Source organism: Phacochoerus africanus, chromosome 9 (assembly GCF_016906955.1).
Source record: "Phacochoerus africanus isolate WHEZ1 chromosome 9, ROS_Pafr_v1, whole genome shotgun sequence".
NCBI lineage: Eukaryota > Metazoa > Chordata > Mammalia > Artiodactyla > Suidae > Phacochoerus > Phacochoerus africanus.
Window position 1 is genome coordinate 30,396,301 of NC_062552.1, and position 24,766 is coordinate 30,421,066.

The following is a 24,766-nucleotide window of genomic DNA, read 5'->3' on the forward strand; positions in this document are numbered from 1 at the left end:
TCTTTACTTTCTTTTTTGGGTTTTGGTGGTGCTCTGATAATGCATGATGAATTTATCACTTAAACCATTTTTCCTCCTCCAGTTTTAGTGTGGGAATTCTGTGATTCCCCTTAGCGTGTTTTGAGAAGGACTGGGGCAAGGAGAATGCAGTGGTTAACATTTCCTGATCCTTTTTCACTAGATGACATTGTCGGGAGATACGACAGCCTTTCCAGGTCCGTGAGTGAACGAAATGAGAAGCTGCAGGTAACAGTGACCCGGTCCCTGAGCGTGCAGGACGGGCTGGACGAGATGCTGGACTGGATGGGGGGCGTGGAGCGCTCCCTGAGAGAGGACGGCCAGGTGCCCCTGAACTCTGCTGCCCTGCAGGACATCATCAGTAAAAACATCGTGAGTGACCTAAAACTCCAAGCAGCCGCTTGTAGATGGAAGCAAAACAAAACACCCAGATTTCCCAGCAGCATCTCAGACTATTCAAAACGTGTAGATATTTTCATGCTCTGCTTGGATCAAACCTTTCACTGATCCTCACTACATACCTATTTTCATCCCTAAAGTTCATATATCCTGGGTTTTTCCACGTGCAGACAGAAACCTCGGTGTGAAGAGCATGAAAGCATTAGCATAACATTATTGATGTATCTTCCTCGGTGTGTGGGACTTGGGTTATAAAAATCATTCCAGGCAGCAGGGACCAGAACCCCGTGATTCGTTTTAGGGAAGAACAGACTTACTCTCCCCAGTAACTCAAATTATCTATGTTCTTGGGTTCTCTTGCTCAAACAGCACTTGATATGGGATAAATTAAAAATAATTGTATGATAGCGTCAAGAGTCCTGAACACTGGTATAAGTTACTAAAAGTAGGTGTATTAGTCTAGATTCATTAAAGTCGTACACAGTGAATGAGTGTCTGAGTCAGAATTTTATTTTCAAGTTTGGGAAATATTGAGTAGAGAAACATATACAAATGAATGTTAAAAAGAAATTGATTTTATCAAGTAATTACTTATTAAACTATAAGTTACCATGCAAGGTTATGTGCATAAAGCCGTTAAACAAAAACACAGTTCGCATCCCCCCAAAATAATAATTGTGTGAAGAGTTCCTTGGTGGCTCAGTGGGTTAAGGATCTGGTGGTGTTACTGCAATAGCTGGGGTCACTGTTGTGGTATGGGTTCGATCCCTGGCCCCGGAACTTCCACATGCCATGGGCGCAGCCAAAAAAATGTTTGAAAGTTATTCAGAGATCTTAAAAGTTTTCATCACAGGAAGAAACCTTGTAACTATATGTGATGGTAGATGTTGACGAGACTTAGTGTGGTGACCATTTGGAAATATTTACCACTCTCAAGTCATTCTGTTGTGTACCTGAAACTAACATACTGTTTTAACATTCTTATAGCAGATAATGTTATATATATGTCAATTATTATTATCTTTAGAAAATAAAAGTCATTTTACAACTCTGTTTTTTTTTTTGTCTTTTTATGGCCACACCTGAGGCATATGGAGGTTCCCAGGCTAGTGGACTAATCGGAGCTGTAGCCGCCGGCCTGCATCACAGCCACAGCCAAGCCAGATCCGAGCCATATCTGCAGCCTGTACCGCAGCTCCTGGCAATGCCGGATCCCTAACCCATTGAGCAAGGCCAGGAATTGAACCCACAGCCTCATGGTTCCCAGTCAAATTTGTTTCCACTGTGCCACGACAGGAACTCCTACAGCTCATTTAATTGCAGCTGGTGATCATCAAATTCGCAGTGGTTATCTTCAGAAGTTATTACACTAGCTGTGCTATCATTTCTCGGGGTTGATCAGATACCTACAGTCAGGAACGTTGCCCCCATAAGATGAATCATATAAATCAGACTTGGTTTCTCACCAGCATGGGTAAAACCAGGCCCAGGGAAAGAACTAGGTCTGGGAACACGTGCCTGTTCTCAGGATAGCAGCTGTTTAGCCTGCCCTGATTACCGTACATACATATGTCAGTTCTATCTCACTGATAAAAGTTGTCATATACTGGGAAAAAAAAAAACCAGTATAATAAACTGCAAAGATGGGTCAGTTTGAGTTGAGTTGAAGCATAAAGAGATCTTTCCTGGATATAACAGCGAGGAAGGAGTTCTTACCCAGAGACAAGGGTGTGAAGTGATTTTCCGGGAAGGGGCGTGGAAGGGCTGGGTGTGCTATTTCATGAATATCATTCTTTTTATCTTTTCTTTTTTTTCTTTTTGGGGCCATACCTGCAGTACAGGGAAGTTCCCAGGCTAGGGGTCATATAGGAGCTGCAGCTGAGGCACGCATCATAGCCATGGCAACACGGGATCTGAGCCACATCTGTGACCTACACCATAGCTTGCAGCAACAATGGATCCGTAATACACTGAATGAGGCCAGGGTTTGAACCTGCATCCTCATGGATACTAGTCACGCTCTTAACCTTCTGAGCCACAACAGGAACTCTTGAACATCATACTTTGCAGAGGGTGGCCCCACACACCTGCTTGTTCAGCAGGGCCTCTGCCAGCTGCCCAGGAGGTTAATCAGATCCATCTTACTGATGTCTAGCCTTCTAAAAATCAGACCTGTGGGAGTTCCCATTGTGGCTCAGCAGGTTAAAGACCTGATGTTGTCTCTGTGAGGATGTGGGTTTGATCCCTGGCCTCACTCAGTGGGTTCAGGATCCCACATTGCCACAAACTGTGATGTAGTTCACAGATGTGGCTCAGATGTGGCGTTGCTGTGGCTTTGTTGTAGGTCACAGCTGCAACTCTGATTCGACCTCTGGCCCAGGAACTTCCATATGCTGCAGGTGTGACCGTAAAAATTAAAAAAAAAAAAAAAAAGTCAGGACCGTGGATAATCTTGGGTTCCAGGAGATGCTGGGATCACCTTTCCAGGGCACCCAGCGAGCTGTTGTCCTCTGTCCTCGTGGGGGCTGGGGATGGGACTCCCCCAGGGGTGGATCAGCTTGTCAGGGCATCCCCTTATGATGAGTAGTTGCGAACACCCCGTGACTGCATTTCTAAGCATCCTTAGGTTATAAACTGCAGGCCCCGTTTGGTTTGTTTCAGATGTTGGACCAGGACATCTCCGGGCGGCAGAGCCGACTCAAGGCCATGACCGAGAAGGTGGAGAGGTTCACGGAGACCTCGGATCCATCCACCGCGTCCTCGCTGCAGGCCCGGGTGAAGGACTTGTCCCTCCGGTTTTCTGAAGCCAGTCACCGACACAAAGAAAAACTTGCCAAAATGGAAGAACTCAAAACCAAAGTGGAGCTGTTTGAGAACCTCTCAGAGAAGCTCCAGACCTTCCTAGAAACAAAAACCCAGGCTCTCACGGAGGCAGACGTGCCCGGGCGCGATGTCACCGAGTTGTCCCAGTACCTGCAGGTGTGTCCTCTGCCAAATTCGTGAGGCCGATTAAGTCTCTCAGCAGCTAAGACCTGCTCGTATGTTTATTGGAAGAGTTAATAATTAACAAGCATCGTTTTAATAGATGAGTAAAGATCTATTTTTCCTCCTTTAAAACTTCAGAGACCATCTTCTCCTTGAAGCCTTTGCTCATTGCTCACAAGTGAAGGTCATGTCTTATTTTCCATACATCCTAGGTGATGTTTGTTATCTATGTGCCAGAACCCAGACAGATTATGAAGAGTTAATTTTTTCACATTAACTCTTCATCCATTTATTTTAAATTTACATGTGTCTTTAAATTTGAAGTGCATTCTTATAACACAGAATTGGGTCTTGTTTTTTGAGCCATTCTGACAGTCTCTGTCTTTTAATTGGTGCGTTTTTTTTCAACTTAATTTAATTTTTATTTTATGTTGGTGTATAGTTGACTTACAATGTTGCATTAGTTTCAGGTGCATGGCAAAGTGATTCAGTGATACGTATACATATATTCATTCTTTGTCAGGTTCTTTTCCCGTCCAAGTGATTACAGAGTATTGATTAGAGTTTCCTGTGCAGTACAGTAGGTCCTTGTCAATTAACTCTTGTATAGAGGAGTGTATATCTATTGATCCCAGACTCCTAATTTATCCCTCCCCACCACACTTCGCCTTCGGTATCCATAAGGCTGAGTCTGCTTCTGTTTTGTAAATAAGTTCGTTTGGTATCGTATTTTTAGATTCCACTCCACAGTTAAGTGATATCATGTGATATTTGTCTCTCTCTAACTACCTTCACTTAGTATGATAATTTCTAGGTCCATCCATTTTGCTGCACATAGCATTATTTTTCTTTTTATGGCTAAATAATATTCCATTGTACGTATATGTACCACATCTTATTTATCCATTCATCTGTCACTGGACATTTAAGTTGTTTCCACATCTTGACTGTTGTGAATAGTGCTGCTGTGAACATGGGGGTGCATGTATCTTTTTGATGTATGGTTTTCTCTGGATATATGCTCAGAAGTGGGATTGCTGGATGATACGGTAGTGCTATATATAGTTTTTGAAGGAATCCCCATACTTTTCTCCATAGTGGTTGCACCAATTTACATTCCCACCCTCAGTGTAGGAGGGTTCCCTTTTCTCCACACCCTCTCCAGTATTTATTGTTTGTAGACTTTTTGTGATGGCCATTCTGACAGGGGCTTTCCATTTCTCTAGTAATTTCATAATTATTTCTCTAACAATTAGTGATGTTGAGTATCTTTTCATGTGTTTTTCGGCCATCTATATATGTCTTTGGAAAAACGTCTATTTAGATTTTCTACGTCTTTTTTGATTGGGTTGTCTTTTTTTTAATATTGAACTGCAGGAGGTGTTTATGTATTTTGGAAATTAATCTCTTGTTGGACACTTTGCAAATTATTTTCTTCTATTCTGTGGGTTGTCTTTTCATTTTATTTATGATTTCCTTTGCTGAGCAAAAGCTTTTAAGTTTAATTAGATCCCATTTGTTTGTTTTTATTTTCATTACCCTAGGAGACAGATGTGAAAAGATATTGCTGCAATTTATGTCAGAACTTTCTGCCTTTGTTTTCATCTAAAATTTATAGCATCCGGTCTTAGATTTAGGTCTTTAATCCATTTTGAGTTTATTTTTGTATGTGGTGTTAGAGAATGTTCTCATTTCATTCTTTTACATGCAGCTATCAAGTTTTTGCCGCACCACTTATTGAAGAGACTGTCTTTTCTCCACTGTATGTTCTTTCCTCCTTTGTCATAGATTAGTTGACCACAGGTGCATGGGTTTTTCTCTGGGCTTTCTATTCTGTGTCACTGATCTATAATTCTGTTTTTGTGCCAGTTACACTGTTTTGATGACTGTAGCTTTGTGGTATAGTCTGAAGTCTGGAAGCCTGTTTACTCTGGCTCCATTTTTCTTTCTCAGGATTGCTTTAGCTATTTGGGGATCTTTTGGGTTTCCATACACGTTTTAAAATTTTTTGTTCTAGTTCTGTGAAGAATGTCAGTGGTAATTTAATAGGGATTGCAGTGAATCTGTAGATTTCCCTGTATAGTATGGTTATTTTGACAGTATTGATTCTTCCAATCCAAGAACATGGTATATTTTTTCCATCTGTTTGTGTCATCTTCAATTTCTTTCATTAGCAAAAGAGTGCATTTTGAAATTAAGGTCACCGTATTCTCTTTCAAACAACCTGCCTGCATGTTTATAAGGTGCTGACCATGGGCAGGGTCATTCTGTGACATTCCAAACAGAGCCATTCTGGACCCATGCATATGCCTACATCCTGACAAAATGCCGTTTGGAGATCTTGTAACCTCTCATATTGATGAAATATATAAATGTTTTATAGGAATCAACTTATGAATTGCAAGAATGCAAGAAAGATCTTGAAGTTTTGCAGAATCTCTTGAAGGAAATCTCCAACCATGGTTTGCCGGGTGATAAGGCTCTGGTCTTTGAAAAAACAAATAACTTGTCAAAGAAATTCAGGGAAATGGAGGATACCGTCAAAGAAAAGTAAGTACCACTTGGGAAATTCGGTTTTGTTCTACTTTTATTTATTTATTTATTTATTTTATTTTATTTTTTTTTTTGCTATTTTAGGGCTGCACCCGAGGCATATGGAGGTTCCCAAGCTAGGGGTCAAATCAGCCTACCCCACAGCCACAACAACATGGGATCCAAGCTGTGTCTGCGACTTACACCACAGCTCACAGCAATGACGGATCCCCAATCCACTAAGCGAGGCCAGGAATCAAACCCACATCCTCATGGATCCTAGTCGAGTTCATTAACCACTGAGCCATGAAGGGAACTCCGGATTTTGTTCTACTTAATAGGAATTAGAATGAATGTTTTTATTTATTTATATAGATACCTGGAACAGTTTTGGAAACTTGAGGATAAGCACAGGGCTACTTTATGAGTGCTTTTATTTTTTTTTATTTAATTTTAATTTTATTTAGTTTTTTTTTTTCCTTTTTTTTTGGCTACACCTGTAGCATGTGAGCATTCCCAGGCCAGTGGTTGAACCCTTGCCACAGCAGTGATAATGCGGGATCTTTTACCTGCTGCACCATATGGAAACTCCTATAAGTGCTTTTATGTTAATTTTTGCTATTAAAATCAAATGTATTTTTGTTAAAATATTTAGGAGAGAAATTCGGTTTTTTGTTTTTTGGTTTTTTTCTTTGGTCTTTTTGGCTTTTTCTAGGGCCACACCCATGGCATATGGAGGTTCCCAGGCTAGGGGTCTAATCGGAGCTACAGCTGCCAGCCTACACCACAGCCACTGCAATGTGGGATCTGAGCCGCGTCTGGGCCCTACACCACAGCTCACAGCAGCGCCAGATCCTTAAGCCACTGAGGGTTAAATTACTTTTTCCACAATTTTAGATCAGACATGATTCCATGAACATATAAGAAACAAGAGAATGAACCTCAACTAAGATAAAAAATTGCACTGGGACATAAAGCTTGTGACGATACCGTGCTAGTTTTAGAATCTATGTCTGGCTTTTGCTCAAGTTCACACAGAAGCCTCCCCAAGATAGAAAGTAGTCATTTCCCTTTTAATTGTTCTTAATTCCTTCAGAATTCTCTCCCTACAATTCTGTTTTTTTGGGGCTTTTGGTGGTTTTTTTTTGGGGGGGGGGCGGTTATGACATGTGAAAGTTCCCAAGCCAGGGATTGAACCCAAGCCACAGTAGTGACAATGCCAGGTCCTTAACCTGCTGAGCCACCAGGGAGCTCTTTTCCTTACAATTTTGGGGTGCTGTCTGTACTACTGATGGAGCACGGTTTCCATCACATTTAGTTTCCATTGCACAGAAGAAATATTCTCGATTTTCCTGGGTAAAACTCTAGCTTGTTTCTTTTGTCACATGGTCCAGTTAAAACCACGTGGTCATCAGTGGTTGGCTAATGTGCGCTGGACTCTGATGTGCCGTCATTCCCGTCATTCCACATGGTGCACGTTGCCATTCACATCTCATGCAGGAACCGAATCTACCTGCCCTCCCAGAGGCTGGTGTGCTGGTGTGTGCTGCTTGCACGGGGGTCCATGTAGTCACAGTGGAGCTCCCTGAATCTCCGTGGGGGCATATCCATTACAGGCCGCCCTCACTCAGTCTCAGCTTATCTTTGGAGCTTTGAATCTGTCCTCTCTAAAGACCCGGTTTACCCAATTTAGATAGAAATTTCACTCCAAGTATTATATTAGCAAAGTAGTGAGGCACTCATCCTTGAAATCATGGGGGGAGAAAACTGGACAATATACTTAGACCAGTGATAAGTTAGTAAGTACAGAACGATCAGTGCTCACAACGACTTTGGAAACATGCAGGTGATTTTCGTTTTCTTTAGGTGTTTACATCTTGGTACGTCATTGCATTTCAGGATTTTCAAGTAGCAGGAGGATGCCATTATATCCACCTGAGTTTGAAATATTCTTATTTGAACATTATTTGCTAGAGTAACATTTTTTTTTCCTAAAGCTCGGGAGTTCCCTGGTGGCTCAGTGGGTTAAAGATTTGTCGTTGTCACTGCTGTGGCTCCAGTCGCTACTGTGGCACAGGTTTGATCCCTGGCCTAGGAACTTCCACATGCGGCAGCCAAAAAAATAATAATAAGCTTATTTGACTCATATATCAGAAGCAATAAAAATTCTAGTTTATTTCTTTATAAAGGTCTTGCAACTACACAGTTTTTGCTTTAACCTTTAAGAGAATCACAATTCATTGTTTCATGTAAATACTGTTCCTCATGTTGATTTTCTGCTTGAGAATGTGTTTTGTGTATGAGAAAGAAAAAGAAGGCATTTCACTGGGGAATGTTTTCATTGCGGAATAGCACAGAAATAAGCAGTTTGTGTGAGTTTTCAGATGTATGGTAAAGCATCGAGTTTATACACTGAATTTCAACTTGACTTAGGCTGTGTCTATCTGTTTTTAGTAACTTAAAGTATAATCAACTAAAACGGTATAAAATATCAAAGTAAGCCTTATTTTTTTTTTAAGGTATTTACCACAGTCTTCATGTTTTCATCATTTCTTAAACGTCTAAATTTTCTGCTAGTACATTTGTTTGATGCTTTGGTGCAGAATTAATATACGTAGTTCTCAGTCATGAAAAAAAGAAACAAAGGGAATTCTCTCAGGTTGCTGCTATGGCATGGGTTCGATCCTTGGCCCAGGAAAGCAGACAAGAACAAAAGTTTTAAGACCTAGTTTCCCTACCTTCAGAAGTGAGTGTAGTGTGATGCAGATACCACTAGGTGGTGCTGCCTTTCCCTCAGGTCAGTGATTGTCTGTTTCCCTTCTGGTTCCCAGCCTGCTGGCTTTAGGTACCACATAAAGTGTACAGATCAAAGCTGACTGCCTCTAAATAATGGTAGAACCATTTATATGGCCATAGAGTTTATGCAGCATTGCAGAGTGCTGTTGCATATGGGTTACAGGTTTCCTGACTTTGTCTGTGGGCTTTTCCTGAGCAGACAAGGGTTTTTTAGCTGATTTCACCTGCCACCTATGAAACTTCCCTTCTGGATCAAGGTCAGAGGGGACAGAGGAAGACTATTCCTTAATGTCAAGCCTGATGTGGGAAGAATAATTGACTGGTGATTAGTCCTTTGGCATATCTCCTTTCATGACTTAAATCTGTCAATGATTTTGTCATCCAGAAAAGAAGCTGTATCTTCCTGTCAAGAACAGATGGACGCCTTTCAAGTCCTTGTTCAATCCTTAAAGTCGTGGATAAAAGAAACCACAGAAAGAGTTCCTGTTGTGCAGTCTTCTTTCGGTGCAGAGGATTTGGGGAAATCTTTGGAAGAAACTAAGGTGAATCGTTGTCTAATTTCTCATGTGCCCAAGTCAGTATTTACCCAACATCCTGTAAGTTAGAGCCTTGTGTATGTACAGTGTTCATTGGTGACATTTGGAAATGGTGACACGGGCTTAACTCCTTCTTTTGAGGAAGGAGACAAACTTCCAGTTAATTTGCCTTTTTAAAAAGATGTATTAGTGGGTTGCTGTTCCAAGTTTCTTTCTCTACCATGTCTCAGTTATTTTTTTTAACAAAACTAAACAGTTTTATTTAATGCTGAGTGTTTTATAGTCTTTTTCAGTACTGGTTTATTTTTAAAGTGTTATTGGGGTATAGTCGGAGTACAATGTTTATTCATTTCAGGTGTGCAGCGTGGTGATTCACATATACATATATTTATGTATCTATTCTTTTTCAGGTTCTTTTCCCATATAGGTTATTACAGAATATTGTGTAGCTAGGACCTGAGCTATATGATAGGTTCTTGTTGGTTTATCTATTTTATACATAGTAGTGTGTATATGTTAATCCCAGATTCCTAATTTATCCCTCCCCCTTAGTTTCACATTTTTAATACCGTTCTTCATAATGTTAAATAACAGATCCCGTCATTATCTATTTTATATATGGTCGTGTGTATATGTATGAATCCCAACCTCCTAATTTACCCCTCCCCCACAGTTTCAGGGTTTTTAATATCATTTCTCATAATGTTAAATGACAGACTCTGTCGTCACCGCAGCATTTTTCTCTCTCTCTTGGATATACCGCTCTAACCTGTGATTGAGGATAGTTTTTTTTGAATCCCTAGTACAAATACGTAGTGTGTCTTCTGTCACCTGACTCAAGTCCGAAAGCCCGTTATGACAACTTTACTGCTCCACACTTGTGGAGTTGTGGGTATTTTAAAATCTGTTGACGTTTTGATGATTAAAATTCACTAAGAAATGGAATTCTGAATTTCCTTTTTTTTTTTTTTTAATTGTTTCGGGTACGTTTCCTCTTGTAGCTGGGCTGTTGCTGGTGCAGTTGTGCGGACTTACAGTTGACAGTTACTTTAGAATCATGGCAGCTGGGGCCAGGGGGGCTTCCACTGAGATCGGGAGCAGAATGCAGGATGGACCCCACCCACCCCTCACTGCCAACCGTGCCAACAGTCACCTGGGCTGTTGGAACAAATAGGGATGCCAGCCCTTTCTTCCATCCACCCTCCCCACAGTCAGAACCCACAGTCATCACTGTTTTAAGATCTGTTTAAGACATTGAAGTAAAATGTGAGACTGTCACAACTGAAAAATAATGCATTTTTGTAGAAATTACAAGAAAAGTGGAGCTTAAAAACACCAGAGATTCAGAAAGTCAGCAACAGCGGGATCTCACTATGTAACCTAATAAGTGCTGTGACGACCCCTGCAAAGGCCATAGCAGCAGTGAAGTCAGGTAGGTGTTTTCTTTACATTCATGGCAAAAGCAAAAGTGGGTCCACCCATGCTGATGGGATTTGTGTATGTTATTTTATGTCTTAACGAATGCATGAAATAATCTCAGAAATACAAAGGGAAAGTGACAGGAAAGATGACCTATAAACATACTAAAAACTGCCATAAAAAATGTCTATTCTAGTCAAATTTCAGATCTCTTATGTTTCATTTTATTAAAGACTGCAATTTAAAATGTAGCCAAATTGGAACTCCTGTTGTGGCTCAGGGGGTTAAGGACCTGAATAGCATCCATGAAGACGTGGATTGGATCCCTGGCCTCTCTCAGTAGGTTAAGGATCCAGCGTTGCCATGAGCTGTGGCGTAGGTCACAGATGCAGCTTAGATCCCGCATTGCTGTGGCTGTGGTGTAGGACTCAGCTGCAGCTATGACCCTTCGCCTGGGAACTTCCATATGCCGTAGGTGTGGCCCTAAGATGAAAAAAATTTTGTTAAATGTAGCCAAATTAATATGTAAGAATAAGGAGCTTTGTTGGGGGGAAGGGAAGAGATAAAGTTCCAGTTTGTTTTTACCTTCATTAATGGAGATGTAGAAATTCGATTTGAAATATTTGCTAGAGAAACGAGTCTGACCTCCCGGGAAGGAAGTGAGGGAAAGAAACAGGATTTTTCTGTCTAGTGGAACCTGTCTTCCTTCGTTCCCTTCTGCTTCGTTCCTTACACGATGCCCAAGCCAGCCGTCGTGTCCCATGTCAGCCAGTGTGGCTGAACCAGGGGCTTATCAGGCTGGAGCCCCGCTTCTCAACAGAGGGGCAGCGTCATGTATAAATAATGGTTCCAAAATTAAATCGTGGATGGCGTTTTCAGTTGAAAACATGTTTACATTGTGGTTGCTATCAGGTTTTAAATCCTCTGAGAACAGACAGAAGGCCGGTCCCGTGACTTTATTCTGAGGCTGTCTCGGGACCCTCCGTGGTTTATCTGCTCTGCCCGGCCCCCAGCCGTGCCCATTGTCAGGCTGGGCCAGCTGGGCCCCGTCCACCTCCGTTTATTCCGCTCTGTTAATCCCATTTCGGGGAAGACTCCCAGTATATATGTGTGATAAGCACTCCTTGCTCTCCTAATCAGATTTCCTGAAATGTTGAGGTTTTTGTTTTTGGGGATTTTTTGTTTGTTTTTTTTTGTAAGGAAAGGAATGCTATTGTGTTTTATATTAGTTCTTCACGTCCACTTTATACTTACCATATGTAAAAAGTATTTTTTTCCTACTCTCGACAGCCCCCAAGTACAGTAGGAATTAATCTTTAACATCAGTAAGACCTTTTCACTTACATTTGAAATGTCATCGTGTGTGATTTTCTTTTTTTTAAAGAACAAAACTTAAAGATTCACATATTGCAGTGTTTTTGTTTAGGAAGTTCCCGTTGTGGCTCAGTGGGTTAAGAATCCGACATACTGCCCCTGAGGATTCGAGTTCAATCCCTGGCCTCACTCAGTGCGTTAAGGATCCAGAGTTGCTGTGACTGTGTTATAGGCCAGCAGCCAAAATTCCAGTTCATCCCCTAGCCTGGAAAGCTTGTGGTCATGTCATGGGTGCAGCCCTAAATTTAAAGAAAGAAAGAAAGAAAGAAAAAATAAATTTTATATAAGAGTTCCTGTCGTGGCTCAGCAGAAACGAATCTGACTAGTTTGCATGAGGACGCAGGTTTGATCCCTGACCTCACTCAGTGGGTTAAGAATCCAGCATTGCCGTGAGCTATGGTGTAGTTCGCAGATGCGGCTCAGATCCCCTGTGGCTGTGGCTGTGGCATAGACCAGCAGCTATAGGTCCAATTGGACCACTAGCCTGGGACTCTCCATGTGCTGAATGGTCGGCCCTAAAAAGACCAAAAAAGTAAAAATTTATGTAGACGAGAGCATACAGCTTAATCTTTACATTTTAGGCCTTCATTTGATTTTGAAGTTGAATCAGTGTTTTGTTTTGTTTTGTTTTTGTCTTTTTGTCTTTTTTAGGACCGCAGCAGCGCCATATGGAAGTTCCCAGGCTAGAGGTCTAATAGCAGCTATAGTCACCGGCCTACACCACAGCCACGGCAATGCCGGATCCTTAACCCACGGAGCGAGACCAGGGATCATACTACGTCCTCTTGGATGCTAGTCGGGTTCGTTAAGTGCTGAGCCATGACGGGAACTCCTTGAATCAGTGTTTTACGTTTTCCAATAGTAACAACATTTTTAAATGCTTCTAGTTTAAGGGGTTTTATTTAATGCTGTCTGCTATTACTAGAAATATGACAGGACTGTATGATAACCTCAGTGTTAATGTTTTTGCAGGTGGAGTGATATTAAATGGTGACGGAACAGCCACAGATACTCAGGAAATTTGGGGAAATAAAGGTGAATAATAACTTTGAGTGCTTATTGATTAAAAGACTTGGGATTTTTTTTTTTTTTTTTTTTTTTTTTTTTTGAGAGGAAATCTTTTATGGATAAATCAGTAACAGTAGTTGTATTGAAATTTCAAACTTGAATTTAAAACAGTGTTAAGTAGGGAGTTCCTGTTGTGGCTCAGCAATTAATGAACCTGACTGGCATCCATGAGGATGCAGGTTCAATCCCTGGTCTCGCTTGATGTGTTAAGGATCCAGCGTTGCAGTGAGCTGTGGTGTAGGCTGCAGACGCGACTCAGATCCCACATTGCAGTGGCTGTGGTATATGCTGACAGCTGTAGCTCTGATTGGCTCCCTAGCCTGGGAACCTCAATATGCCATGGGTTCAGCCCTAAAACAACAAAAAAACAAAACAAAAAAACAGTGTTAAGTACAGTCGTATTCTCTGTAAATAACGTGTTTATGTAACATTCCATGCAGTGTTGTTCATCTGAAGTTAGTGAACGCTGGTAAATCAGTTTGGCATTTGGTCATGTTTCCTTCTTTTTTGGTTAATTGGAGATATTTTGTCACCTGGAATAACATTATTTGAGCCATTTTTCTTTTAATGTGATGCCTGAGGAATTAATGAGTCGCATTCCATGGTTTGGGGGTTTTATTCATTTAGCGTGTCTGTCTCATTTCACTTGTGTTGTGCAGTGTCCCTAAATCATCTGTCACGAGGCAGCGTCCTAAAAACTCGGTGACTTTATCACAGTGGGTTCATGTTGTCGAAATTGAAGGAAATGTCATCTAAAACAAAATTTTATTTCTAGAGCTCTACTCTCAACCCCCTCAAAGCGTGCCAGTATAATTCTTCTGTCTTATGTTTAGAATTAACGTCCGTTAAAAAGGATATGACCGACATAAGCCACGACTATGAAGATCTTGGCCTCTTACTTAAGGACAAAATAGCTGAGCTGAATACCAAACTCTCCAAATTGCAAAAGGCCCAGGACGAATCCAGTGCGATGATGCAGTGGCTTCAGAAGATGAACACAACTGCCACGACGTGGCAGCAGGCCCCCACCCCGACCGACACCGAGGCCGTGAAGAGTCAGGTGGAGCAGAACAAGGTTTGTTCGGTGGCTACGAATCCTGAAGATGAAACAGATGAGTGCTGAGAGCAGAGCCCTGGGGTCAGGCACTGGTTCCTGTCCCTTCCTCTGTAACCTTCAGTAAATAAAACCTGATGAAAATAGCCACCTGTGTTTGCACAGATGGATGCGAGCAGTCTGGGTGTCAGCAACTTTGCCGCCTTTAAATTGGGTTAATGGAGTTCCTGTCGAGGCTCCGCAGGTTAAGAACCTGACATAGTGTCTGGGAGGATGCAGGGTCCATCCCTGGCCTCGCTCAGTGGGTTAAGCCGCAGCGTAGGTGGAAGACGAGGCTCGGCTCTCGCATTGCTGTGGCTGTGGCATCGGCCGGCAGCAGCAGCTCTGCTTTGACCCCTAACCTGGGCACGTCCCTAGGCCATGGGTGTGGCCATTAAAAACAATAATAAAATGAAATGAAATGCAATAAAATCAGTGGGGTTCAGTCTGGGATTTTTAACCAGCCCACTCTTGGAAAAGATTGACTTAAGGGCCAAGTATTAGGGACATGTTCGGTCCAGTATAAAACAGGGGAGCTCAGGCTTTCCCTTCCTTTAACAGATGGCATTGCTGTAACTGTCAGGGTTGGGGAAATGGTTTTGTGCTCTGGCAGTGCCGGCAAAAATGTCTACATATTGCAAAGCTATCTTTGAACTCTTTGAGGTGTTGTCTAGAAAAGTGCTCATTCGCTAGTGCTCATTCGCTAGTAGACTCTCCGAGCTTGCAGCCTTTTTCAAGACTGATTTTCTGGTTAATTATCATCTCCCTGATGTCACCTTCCTTTTTTCCAAAGAGGTTTGCGAATAATACGAAGTTCGTTCCAGGCGATGACTTAAGGGTCCTTAGCTCCATAGCTGTAACATTCCCCTAAGGAGTCATTTGCCAAAGAGTTGATGAGTGGTGAAGAGGAAGGGAAAATATAGCTGCTGAACCCAGGTTGTCTCCCCGCTTTTGTTCATGTGAGAGAAAAAAGAGTGTCCATTGTCGTGATTTTGTCTTTTGATGTCAACCTACTTTAATGTTTGTCCCTTTCTTTTCCGTGTTAGTTGTTTGAGGCTGAACTGAAGCAAAATGTAAACAAAGTGCAGGAGTTGAAAGACAAATTGACAGAGCTGGTGGAGGAGAACCCAGACGCGCCGGAGGCCCCCAAGTGGAAGCAGATGTTGAAGGAAATCGGTATGTCCCCTCGCGCCAGAGGCCACCAGCAGAAGCACGGGGCTTTTTTTCTTTAAATCATAATCCTTATCTGAAAACATCTATCTAGCCCCTTTTTGGGATCTGCTTTTTTTTCTTTTTGGCTTCGCCCGAGGCTTGTAGGCGTTGCCCGGTCAGGGATGAAACCCGCACCACAGCAGCAACACAAGCCGCTGCAGTGACAACACCGGATCCTGAACGCCCTGCACCACCAGGGATTTGCTTCAATGTTTCAGAATCTGTATTTGTAGGTTCAGAAGTGGCAGTTCATGTCACATGGCACAGGGAGTTGGCGTATCTTGTGTTTTTCTTGGTAAAAACAGTGATAGAAATGATTTTTTTTCCTTTCTTCTTTTTATTAAAGTATCGTTGATTTACAGTTTCTCTTTCTGCTATACAGCAAAGTGACCCGGTCCTATACACACACACACACACACACACACACACATTCTCTTTCTCATATTATCTTCCATCCTGGTCTATCCCAAGAGACTGGGTTTAGTTCCCTGGGCTGTACAGCAGGACCTCATTGCTTGTCCATTCTAAATGGAATGGTTTGCATCTACTAACCCCAAACTCCCCATCTATCCCACTCCCTCCCCCTCAGCAACCACAGGTCTGGTCTCCATGTCTGCCTGTTTCTTTTTCTATGGATAGGTTCATTTGTGCCATATTTTAGATTCTGCGTATAAGAGATATCATCTGGTGTTTGTCTTTCTCTTTCTAACTTACTTCACTTAGCACAAGACTCTCTAGTTGCATCCATGTTGCTGCAAATGGCATGATTTTGTTCTTTTTTATGGCCAAGTAGTACTCCATTGTGTACATGTACCTTTTTTTTTTTCTCTTTTTGCCATTTTCTTGGGCCATTCTCGCAGCATATGGAGGTTCCCAGGCTAAGGGTGGAATTGGAGCTGTAGCCACCAGCCTACGCCAGAGCCACAGCAACGTGGGATCCGAGCCGCATCTGCAACCTACACCACAGCTCACAGCAACACCAGATCCTTAACCCACTGAGCAAGGCCAGGGATCGAACCCTCAACCTCATGGTTCCTAGTCGGATTCGTTAACCACTGCGCCACGATGGGAACTCCACGTGTACTTATTTTTATGAAGACAGTACATACTGGTTAATACAATGCTGTGCCTTGAGTATCATGTATTTTTATTGTGGTTTTTTACTAGGTTTTTGGTGCTTCTAATTTTTATGCTTTAGTATATTTTTGTGTAGATAGTCCCTTTCATTTATTCGTCTGGAAAAGGTGGGCTCCCTCCTCCCCCACCGAGCCCCTCCTGGGTCCCCTGTAGCCCCTGCTTCATGCCATCGGTCTCCCCGACCATCCTGAGGAGGCAGTTCCCAACAGAGGTCTGGGGTTTGCTCATTGCAAAAACCGTCATTGAAGATTTGTTATTAAAGCCAAAGACGGCTGTTGCTTGTTCTCGTGGGTCAGTCCTAGCCGAATAAACAGACGGTGAAGGTCTTCTAGTAGGAAGGAAGCCTCTCGGGAATAGCCCACAATCTTATAGCATCTTCCAAAGTCAGATTCAGATTTACTTTTCTTCAGTTGACACACAATCATCAGGACCATAAAATCTGGATCCTTACATGCAGTTATCTCTTAGGTTAGGCTTTAATCAGCTGTAAGGAGAGTTATCAGATGGCATGACAGCCTTGGTGAGTTGTTTGGAGTCCTGTCCTGCCATCTTCAGAGATACAGTTGTGTTAAGTATATAAGAACCAAACGCCGGAGTTCCCGTTGTGGCGCAGTGGTTAACGAATCCGACTAGGAACCATGAGGTTGCGGGTTCGATCCCTGCCCTTGCTCAGTGGGTTAAGGATCCGGCGTTGCCGTGAGCTGTGGTGTAGGTCGCAGACGTGGCTCAGATCCTGCATTGCTGTGGCTGTGGCTCTGGTGTAGGCCGGTGGCTACAGCTCCAATTAGACCCCTAGCCTGGGAACCTCCATATGCCACGAGAGCGGCCCAAGAAAAGGCAAAAAGACCAAAAAAAAAAAAAAGAACCAAACACCGGTTTCAGACTTTTTTTTTTCCCCCTTAGATTCTAAGTGGCAAGATCTCAATCAGTTTACTGTTGAAAGACAGCAAAAATTGGAAGAATCATCAAATAATCTAACCCAGTTCCAGACCATAGAGGCTCAGTTGAAGCAGTGGCTTGTGGAAAAAGAACTGATGGTCAGTGTCCTCGGGCCCTTGTCGATTGACCCGAACATGCTCAACACACAGAGACAACAGGTGCAGGTGAGTGCTGAGGTTTTCCTGACTTAGCAGATGTTTTCATGATAAATACACGAGCATGGGGTTCCCTTTGTGGCTCAGCGGTTAACCATTCTGATCCGTGAGGATATGGGTTTGATCCCTGACCTCGCTCTGTGGGTTAAGGATCTGGAGTTGCCATGATCCATGGTGGAGGTTGCAGACATGGCTCGGATCTGGTGTTGCCGTGGCTGTGACGTAGGCTGGCAGCTGCAGCTCTGATTCGACCCGTGGCCTGGGAACTTCCATCTGCCTCGGATGCAGTCCTAAAAAGCAAAAATAAGTAAATAAATAAATACACGAGCATGGACAGCATGTGTGCTACCCGCTTGGACTGTGTTTGTAATGTGTCCGGGGCCCATTGGGTACCATCCTGAGGCTGGTGGGACCCTCCCAGAGAACCAAAGGATGCTGTGGAGCATCCCTGAGTCGTCCCCCGAGCCCACGGGTGGTCAGGTCCCATGGTCCTTTCAGCCACATGGCGGATGTGCAGACCCTGTTAAAGAGGATCCTCTTTGAAGTATTAATATGATTGCGTAAGTTTTCACATTTTTATGAGAAACTGGTATATGCTTTTTATTGTTTAGACAGCACTCCTTTGAGGTTTTATTCATTTCGATTGCCGTAGTAGATAGTGAAACATATAAAGATCACGCAATACAGCCCACATGCGGGGAGGGACAGAAAGAGACGAGAGGAAAGAGTTAGGGAAGCAGAGAAGGAACCTTGAAACCCGGAGGGCTGGTTTACTTAGACTCCTCTGATTATAAGTGGATAAATCTGCAAGGGGGGGACGATGCATAAAATGTGAGTCAGACGAAATCGCAGGGGCTCCGCTGCGGTTTCAGTGAGCTTTCTTTCTGTGCTGTTGATGGATCAGCCGGGAGGCCAATCCATACTCTGCAAATACAGGTCTGTCATGGTCATTGAGTCACATGCAGTTACCTGTAACTAGTCTTATATGCTCTTCATCTGAGCAGAGTGAAAACAACAGATGGAAAGACACATTGAGGGAGAACTTGTCTGTAGTCTCCCCGAGATGGATCACATCTTACCCTCAAAGAAGCACATTTTGAGGTCATTCATTTTATAGTAAGAGTTGGCGTGAGCCCGCCCCCTCGAAGCCACATGATTTATTGGCTAAATCATTACAATAAAGACGGTAGTCATCAGTCATATGTTTAAGAAGAGCCTTTGTAATCAGTACACCATGGGTTAATGTTATCATTTCCTTTGGGGTAGAAATGCTATAGAGCATTTTTTAAAAAACCCTATAAAGAGGAAAATAGAAGGAGTTCGCGCCATGGCCCAGAGGCTTAATGATCTGGCTTGTCTCTGTGGAGGCTCTGGTTTGATCCCTGGCCGGGGGCAGTGAGTGAAGGACCCGATGTTGCTGCAGCTGTGGTGTATATAGGTCACAGCTCGGGCTCAGATTCGATCCTTAGCGTGGGACCTTCCATATGCTATTAGGCAGGCAGCTGAAACAGAAAAGAAAAATACACGTAGGAAGAGTCAGGTTTGGTGTTAGTGTGATGTGAATTGTGTAAAAGCAGTGTTGCCCTTTGTATGTGAAAATCCGTACGTGAATTTTTGTTCCTTTCCTGCAACTACCAAAAATATTTCTTCTTTTTTTTCTCCTTCTTTGGGGGAGATATTATTTTAGACAAAATGCGACCTATGCCAGGCACTATCACACCTCAGATTCATTTATGATGATTTCATTGCCTTGGAAATAAACACCAGGATAGCAGTAACAAAAAGCAAGAATAAATAAACCCTAGATAAATAACTACCAGTTCTGTCTGCTTAGAGACGTAAAGCGACGTTCTCTGTAGTTCATCATCCGATCACACGTGTTTGCTTCTCCATGTTCCCGCTTCACCTTAGATTCTGCTGCAGGAGTTTGAGACCAGGAAGCCTCAGTACCAACAGCTCACAGCGGCTGGTCAGAGCATCCTGAACAGACCCGGGGAGCACCCTGCCTTCCACGGGGTCGTAAAGGAGCAGCTGGCAGCCGTGACCCAGAAGTGGGACAGCCTCACGGGACAGCTGAAGGACAGATGTGAGCGCATCGACCAGGCCATCGTGAAGAGCACCCAGTATCAGAGCCTGCTGAGACGCCTGGCCGAGAAGCTGGCCGATGTGGACGAGAAACTCAGCAGCAAGTCGGCTGGAGGCGCCACCCCCGATGCCATGAACCAGCAGCTGGAAACAGCCCAGAAAGTGAAGCAGGAGATCGAGCAGGAATCAAAGCAAATCCGGGTGGCCCAGGCCCTGTGCGAGGAGCTGTCAGCCCTGGTCAGGGAGGAGTACTTGAAAGCAGAGCTCGGTCGGCAGCTCGAAGGCATCGTAAAGTCCTTTAAGGATGTTGAACAAAGAGCAGGTTTGTGTGTCTTCTTTTAACGCACATCTTTCCCAGAAAAGGGGGTCAGTGAACTGCCTGTGTCCAAGCTGTCGGGTAAACGAGGCCCCTAAAGAGAGCCTGCCCACGGTGAGGGGTACATGCTGCAAGGAGGCAGTTATGGCTGAGAAGAGGGCAGATCTGGCCTCACAGGCACACACAGCACTGGGGGGTCTGCACAGATGATGGGGGACCAGGTGCAGGCCAAGTCCACTTCCTATTGGCCCGTGGAAATTTCTAGTATTCCAGATTGGTTTCTACAGACTCACAGACATAGGAACAGACTTACGGTCGCCAAGGTGAGGGAGGGGGCGTGTGAGGGGGTAGGTGGGATGGACCGGGAATTTGGGAGCAGTAGATAACCAAGGTCCTGCTGTACAGCACAGGGAACTATATTCAAAATCCTAGGGAGTTCCCGTCGTGGCGCAGTGGTTAATGAATCCGACTAGGAACCATGAGGTTGTGGGTTCAGTCCCTGCCCTTGCTCAGTGGGTGAACGATCCGGCATTGCCGTGAGCTGTGGTGTAGGTTGCAGACGCGGCTCGGATCCCGCGTTGCTGTGGCTCTGGCGTAGGCTGGCAGCTACAGCTCCGATTAGACCCCTAGCCTGGGAACCTCCATATGCCACGGGAGTGGCCCTAGAAAAGCAAAAAGACCAAAAAAAAAAAAAAAATCCTGGGATAAAACCTAATGGAAAAGAATGTGGGGCTCCCCTTGTGGCTCAGAGGTAAAGAACCCAACTACCCAGCTAGTACCCATGAGGAAGCAGGTTGGATCCCTGGCTCTGTTCCATATGTTAAGGATCCAGCAATGCTGTGAGCTGTGGTGTAGGTCACAGATACAGCTCAGATGTTGCTGTGGCTGTGGTGTCAGTCGGCAGCTGCAGCTCCAATTCAGCTCCGAGCCTGGGAACGTCCATATGCCACGGGTACAGCCCTATGAAAAAAGAAAAAAAGAATGTATATATATACACATAACTGTATAACTGGATCACTTTGCTATACAGCAGAAATTAATAACATTATTAAGTCAAACTGTATTTCAATTATTAAATTTTTTTAGAGAGTTTCCGTCTTGCCTCAGTTGGTTAACGAATCCGACTAGGAACCATGAGGTTGCAGGTTCAATCCCTGGCCTTACTCAGTGGGTTAAGGATCCATTGTTGCTGTGGCTGTGGTGTAGGCCAGCAGCTGTAGCTCTGATTCAACCCCTAGCCTGGGAACCTCCATATGCCTCAAGTGCAGCCCTAAAAAAAAAAAGAAATTTTTTAAAAACCGAATTGGTCTTTTTTGTTATTATTTTATTTTCGGCCATGCCTGCAGCATGTAGAAATCCCAGGGCCGGGGACTGAAACTGCACCATAGCAGCAACCTGAGCTGCAGCATTGACAGTGCCAGATCCTTAACCCACTGAGCTACCTGGGAACTCTCCAAATTGGTTTTTAAAGATGTAAACACTTCTGCTGTGACACAGTCTTGTTTCACCAGAAAAGGAGACGAGTACAGTTATTCGAAAGGCCAGGCATTATTTTCTTGTCAGCAGTTCTGGCTCCGTCACAGCAGCTTTTCTGTAGAAACACGTGGGAGAGAAGTGTTACCATGCGTTTCTTTCCAGCCACTGCTCTGCATCACTGAGGCAGCAGGGACTTCCTTGGCCCGAGAAGGGCCGGCCAGGGGAGAGAGCATGTTGGCTGCTGTGTTTGTTGCAATGTAACATTAGGCACTCAGTTCAGGGTTTTTAAAAAATATTTTTTTATTTACCAAAGTAGGGTTGATTTACAATGTTGGGTCAATTTCTGCTGTACAGCAAAGTGACCCAGTCGTACATGTATATGTACATTCTTTTTCCTCATATTATCTTCTATCCTGCTCTATCCCAAGAGAAAGGATAGAGTTGGCTGTGCTGTACAGTAGAACTTTGTTGATTATGCACTCTAAATGTAATAGTTTGCATCTACTAACCCCAAACTCCCCATCCATCCTCTTCCCCTCTCCACCCACCCCCACTCCCTTGACAACCACAAGTCTGTTCTCCATGTCTGTGAGTCTGTTTCTGTTCTATAGATAGGTTCATTTGTGCCATATTTTAGATGCCACATATAAGTGATAGCAATACGGTATTTGTCTTTCTCTTTTTGACTTACTTCACTTAGTTTGAGAATCTCTAGTTGCATCCATGTTGCTACAAATGGCATGATTTTGTTCTTTTTTATGGCTGAGTAGTATTCCATTGTGTGTATGTACCACATCTTCTCGATTCCTTTGTCGATGGACATTTAGGTTGTTTCCATGTCTTGGCTATTATGAACAGTGCTGTGATGAACATAGGGGTGCATGTATCTTTTTGAACTTTTAATAATTGATTGCATTTGTTTACTGATCAGAGCAACTGTTTCATGCTTACTCCTTGATTATGACATGATATTGATAGTAAATATTAGCTATTATGATCAGGATGGTTATAGAGAAAGACTTTTTGTGACAGGCATTCAGCTCAGAGCGTTACTCGATGTCCCATCATTTCCTTGCCACCTCGTGTCTCTCCGCGTTGCTAAGTCACATTTGAGAACATGAGGCTAAACGAGGTTTAGAGGGTGCATCATTGGCCCCAGCCCTCCAGCTCTGGAGAGGCTGAGTTGGGATCCAGGCTCACATAGTTGCCATGAGCTGTCTCTTGTTGCCTCCGTGACAGGTGAAAATCACACAGGTGGAAAAGCCACATTTGATAAGAGATGGATTGACCAGGGTCACGTCCCCACGCTGGGCTGTGGAGGTGGCTGGCATCCAGCCTCCTGGTCTCTTTCTTGCTGGAATGCCCACCCCTTGTCCTTTTCCCGCTTTGTCCGTAACCTAAGCTCTCTGGCAGGTCTCAGATCAGTGCTGATGGCCTTGGCCGTCAGACTGTACACGGATTTGGTGGTTTTTCTCTTGGCTTTTCACAGGTTAATCCCACATTTGGAGGTAAACGAAGTCTTTCTGTGATTTCCTTTTTAGAAAACCATGTCCAGCACCTTCAGTCGGCCTGTGCCAGCTCTCATCAGTTCCAGCAAATGTCTAGAGATTTCCAGACATGGCTGGAGACAAAGAAAGAAGAGCAGAGCAAGGCTCCTCCCATATCTGCCAAACTCGAGGTCTTGGAGTCGCTAATTAAAGATCAGAAAGACTTCAGGAGAACGCTGACCGCTCAGTCTCACATTTATGAGAAAACCATCGCGGAGGGTGAAAATCTGTTGTTCAAAACACAAGGGGCTGAGAAGGTAGCCTTGCAGTCACAATTGAACACGATGAAAACCAACTGGGATGGCTTTAACAAGCTGGTGAGAGAAAGAGAAGACAGAGTCAAGGATTCCCTGGAGAAAGCCCTCAAATACAAAGAGCACGTGGAGAGCCTCCAGCCATGGATTGACAGATGTCAGAATAGCCTGGAGGAAATCAAGTTTGGCCTGGACCCTGCTGAGATGGAGACCTCTCTTGGCCAGTTAAAGTCTCTGCAGAAGGATATGGACCAGCACTTCGGGATGGTGGAACAGCTGGAGGGCGCAGCCAGCAGCCTGCTCAGTGTGTGCGAGGCGGACAGGGAGGGGGTTGCCGAGGAGAAGGATGCGCTGGTCCGGAAAGTGGATCTGGTCACTGAGCAAGTGCACAAGAAGAAGTTCTCTCTGGAGACCCTGGCCCAGAAGTTTAAAGAATTTCAGGAAGTTTCCAAAGAAGCCCAAAGGCAGCTTCAGGGTGCCAAGGAACAGCTGGATGGACTCGAGTCCCTGGGGCCCCAGGCGCACAGCAGCAAGTCCCTGACCATGTTGCAGACGCAGCAGAAGGCACTTCAGACCTTGAGGCCCCAGGTGGATCTGGCCCAGGGCCTCGCCAAGGACCTGGTGGCCGGGGCCTCGGACCCAGGGGGCACCTCCGAGGTTTTACTGCAGGCGGAAAGCTTGGCCCAGGAGCACAGCGCCCTCAGCCAGCAGGTGGAGGAAAAGTGCTCCTTCTTAGAAACCAAGCTTCAGGGCATCGGGCATTTCCAGAACACCATCCGAGAGATGTTTTCCCAGTTCGCGGAGTTCGATGATGAGCTGGATAGCATGGCACCAGTGGGGAGGGATGGGGAAACCCTGCAGAAGCAAAAGGAGGCTATCGAAGCCTTCCTGAAGAAACTGGAAGCCCTCATCGCCAGCAACGCCAACGCCAACAAGACGTGCAAGATGATGCTGGCCACTGAGGAAGCCTGTCCCGACCTCGTGGGGATCCGACGGGACCTGGAGGCTTTAAGCAAACAGTGCAACAAGCTCCGGGACCGAGCCCAAGCCCGGGAAGAGCAGGTCCTGGGGACTGTGGCACGCCTGGAAGAATTCTACAGCAAACTGAAGGAATTCTGCACTCTGCTCCAGGACGCTGAAGAGCACGAGGAGTCGCAAGGTCCCGTAGGCATGGAGACGGAGGCGATCAACCAGCAGCTTGAGGTGTTCAAGGTAGGGAGTGCCTCCTTGCACGGAGCGTGTCTGTTATTAAAAGGCATCGCTGATGGGGAGGGAGGTGGGCCATCTTGTAGCGCCTTCCAGCCGGATGGCCGCTCAGGGCTTGAATGAGCATCTGTGGGGCTATTGTCCAGGCACGTGGGGTGGATCCACACCTACTGGGGATTTGGGTCCTTGTGTGGGGTGAGGACTGAGATGCATTAGGAG

At 44.4% G+C, this 24,766-nt stretch overlaps 1 protein-coding gene and 1 non-coding gene across 18 annotated transcripts in view; one reads left to right on the plus strand and one right to left on the minus strand.

Annotated features, from left to right (window-relative positions):
- DST (dystonin) overlaps window positions 1–24,766 on the plus strand; it is a 496,303-nt gene that overhangs the window by 375,279 nt on the left and 96,258 nt on the right. For all 17 annotated transcript variants that reach the window (XM_047794747.1, XM_047794750.1, XM_047794749.1 and 14 more), the window contains 11 exons: window positions 182–390; window positions 3,079–3,396; window positions 5,786–5,952; window positions 9,116–9,272; window positions 10,572–10,698; window positions 13,032–13,094; window positions 13,961–14,202; window positions 15,267–15,396; window positions 17,473–17,672; window positions 19,575–20,070; window positions 23,082–24,553. In XM_047794747.1, the coding sequence (XP_047650703.1) occupies window positions 182–390; window positions 3,079–3,396; window positions 5,786–5,952; window positions 9,116–9,272; window positions 10,572–10,698; window positions 13,032–13,094; window positions 13,961–14,202; window positions 15,267–15,396; window positions 17,473–17,672; window positions 19,575–20,070; window positions 23,082–24,553 (3,581 nt within the window). The remainder of the gene's footprint in view (window positions 1–181; window positions 391–3,078; window positions 3,397–5,785; window positions 5,953–9,115; window positions 9,273–10,571; window positions 10,699–13,031; window positions 13,095–13,960; window positions 14,203–15,266; window positions 15,397–17,472; window positions 17,673–19,574; window positions 20,071–23,081; window positions 24,554–24,766) is intronic.
- Window positions 1,875–2,019, minus strand: LOC125136955 (small nucleolar RNA SNORA72). Its single transcript, XR_007137280.1, has one exon. It is a non-coding gene; the product is annotated as a small nucleolar RNA SNORA72 (small nucleolar RNA).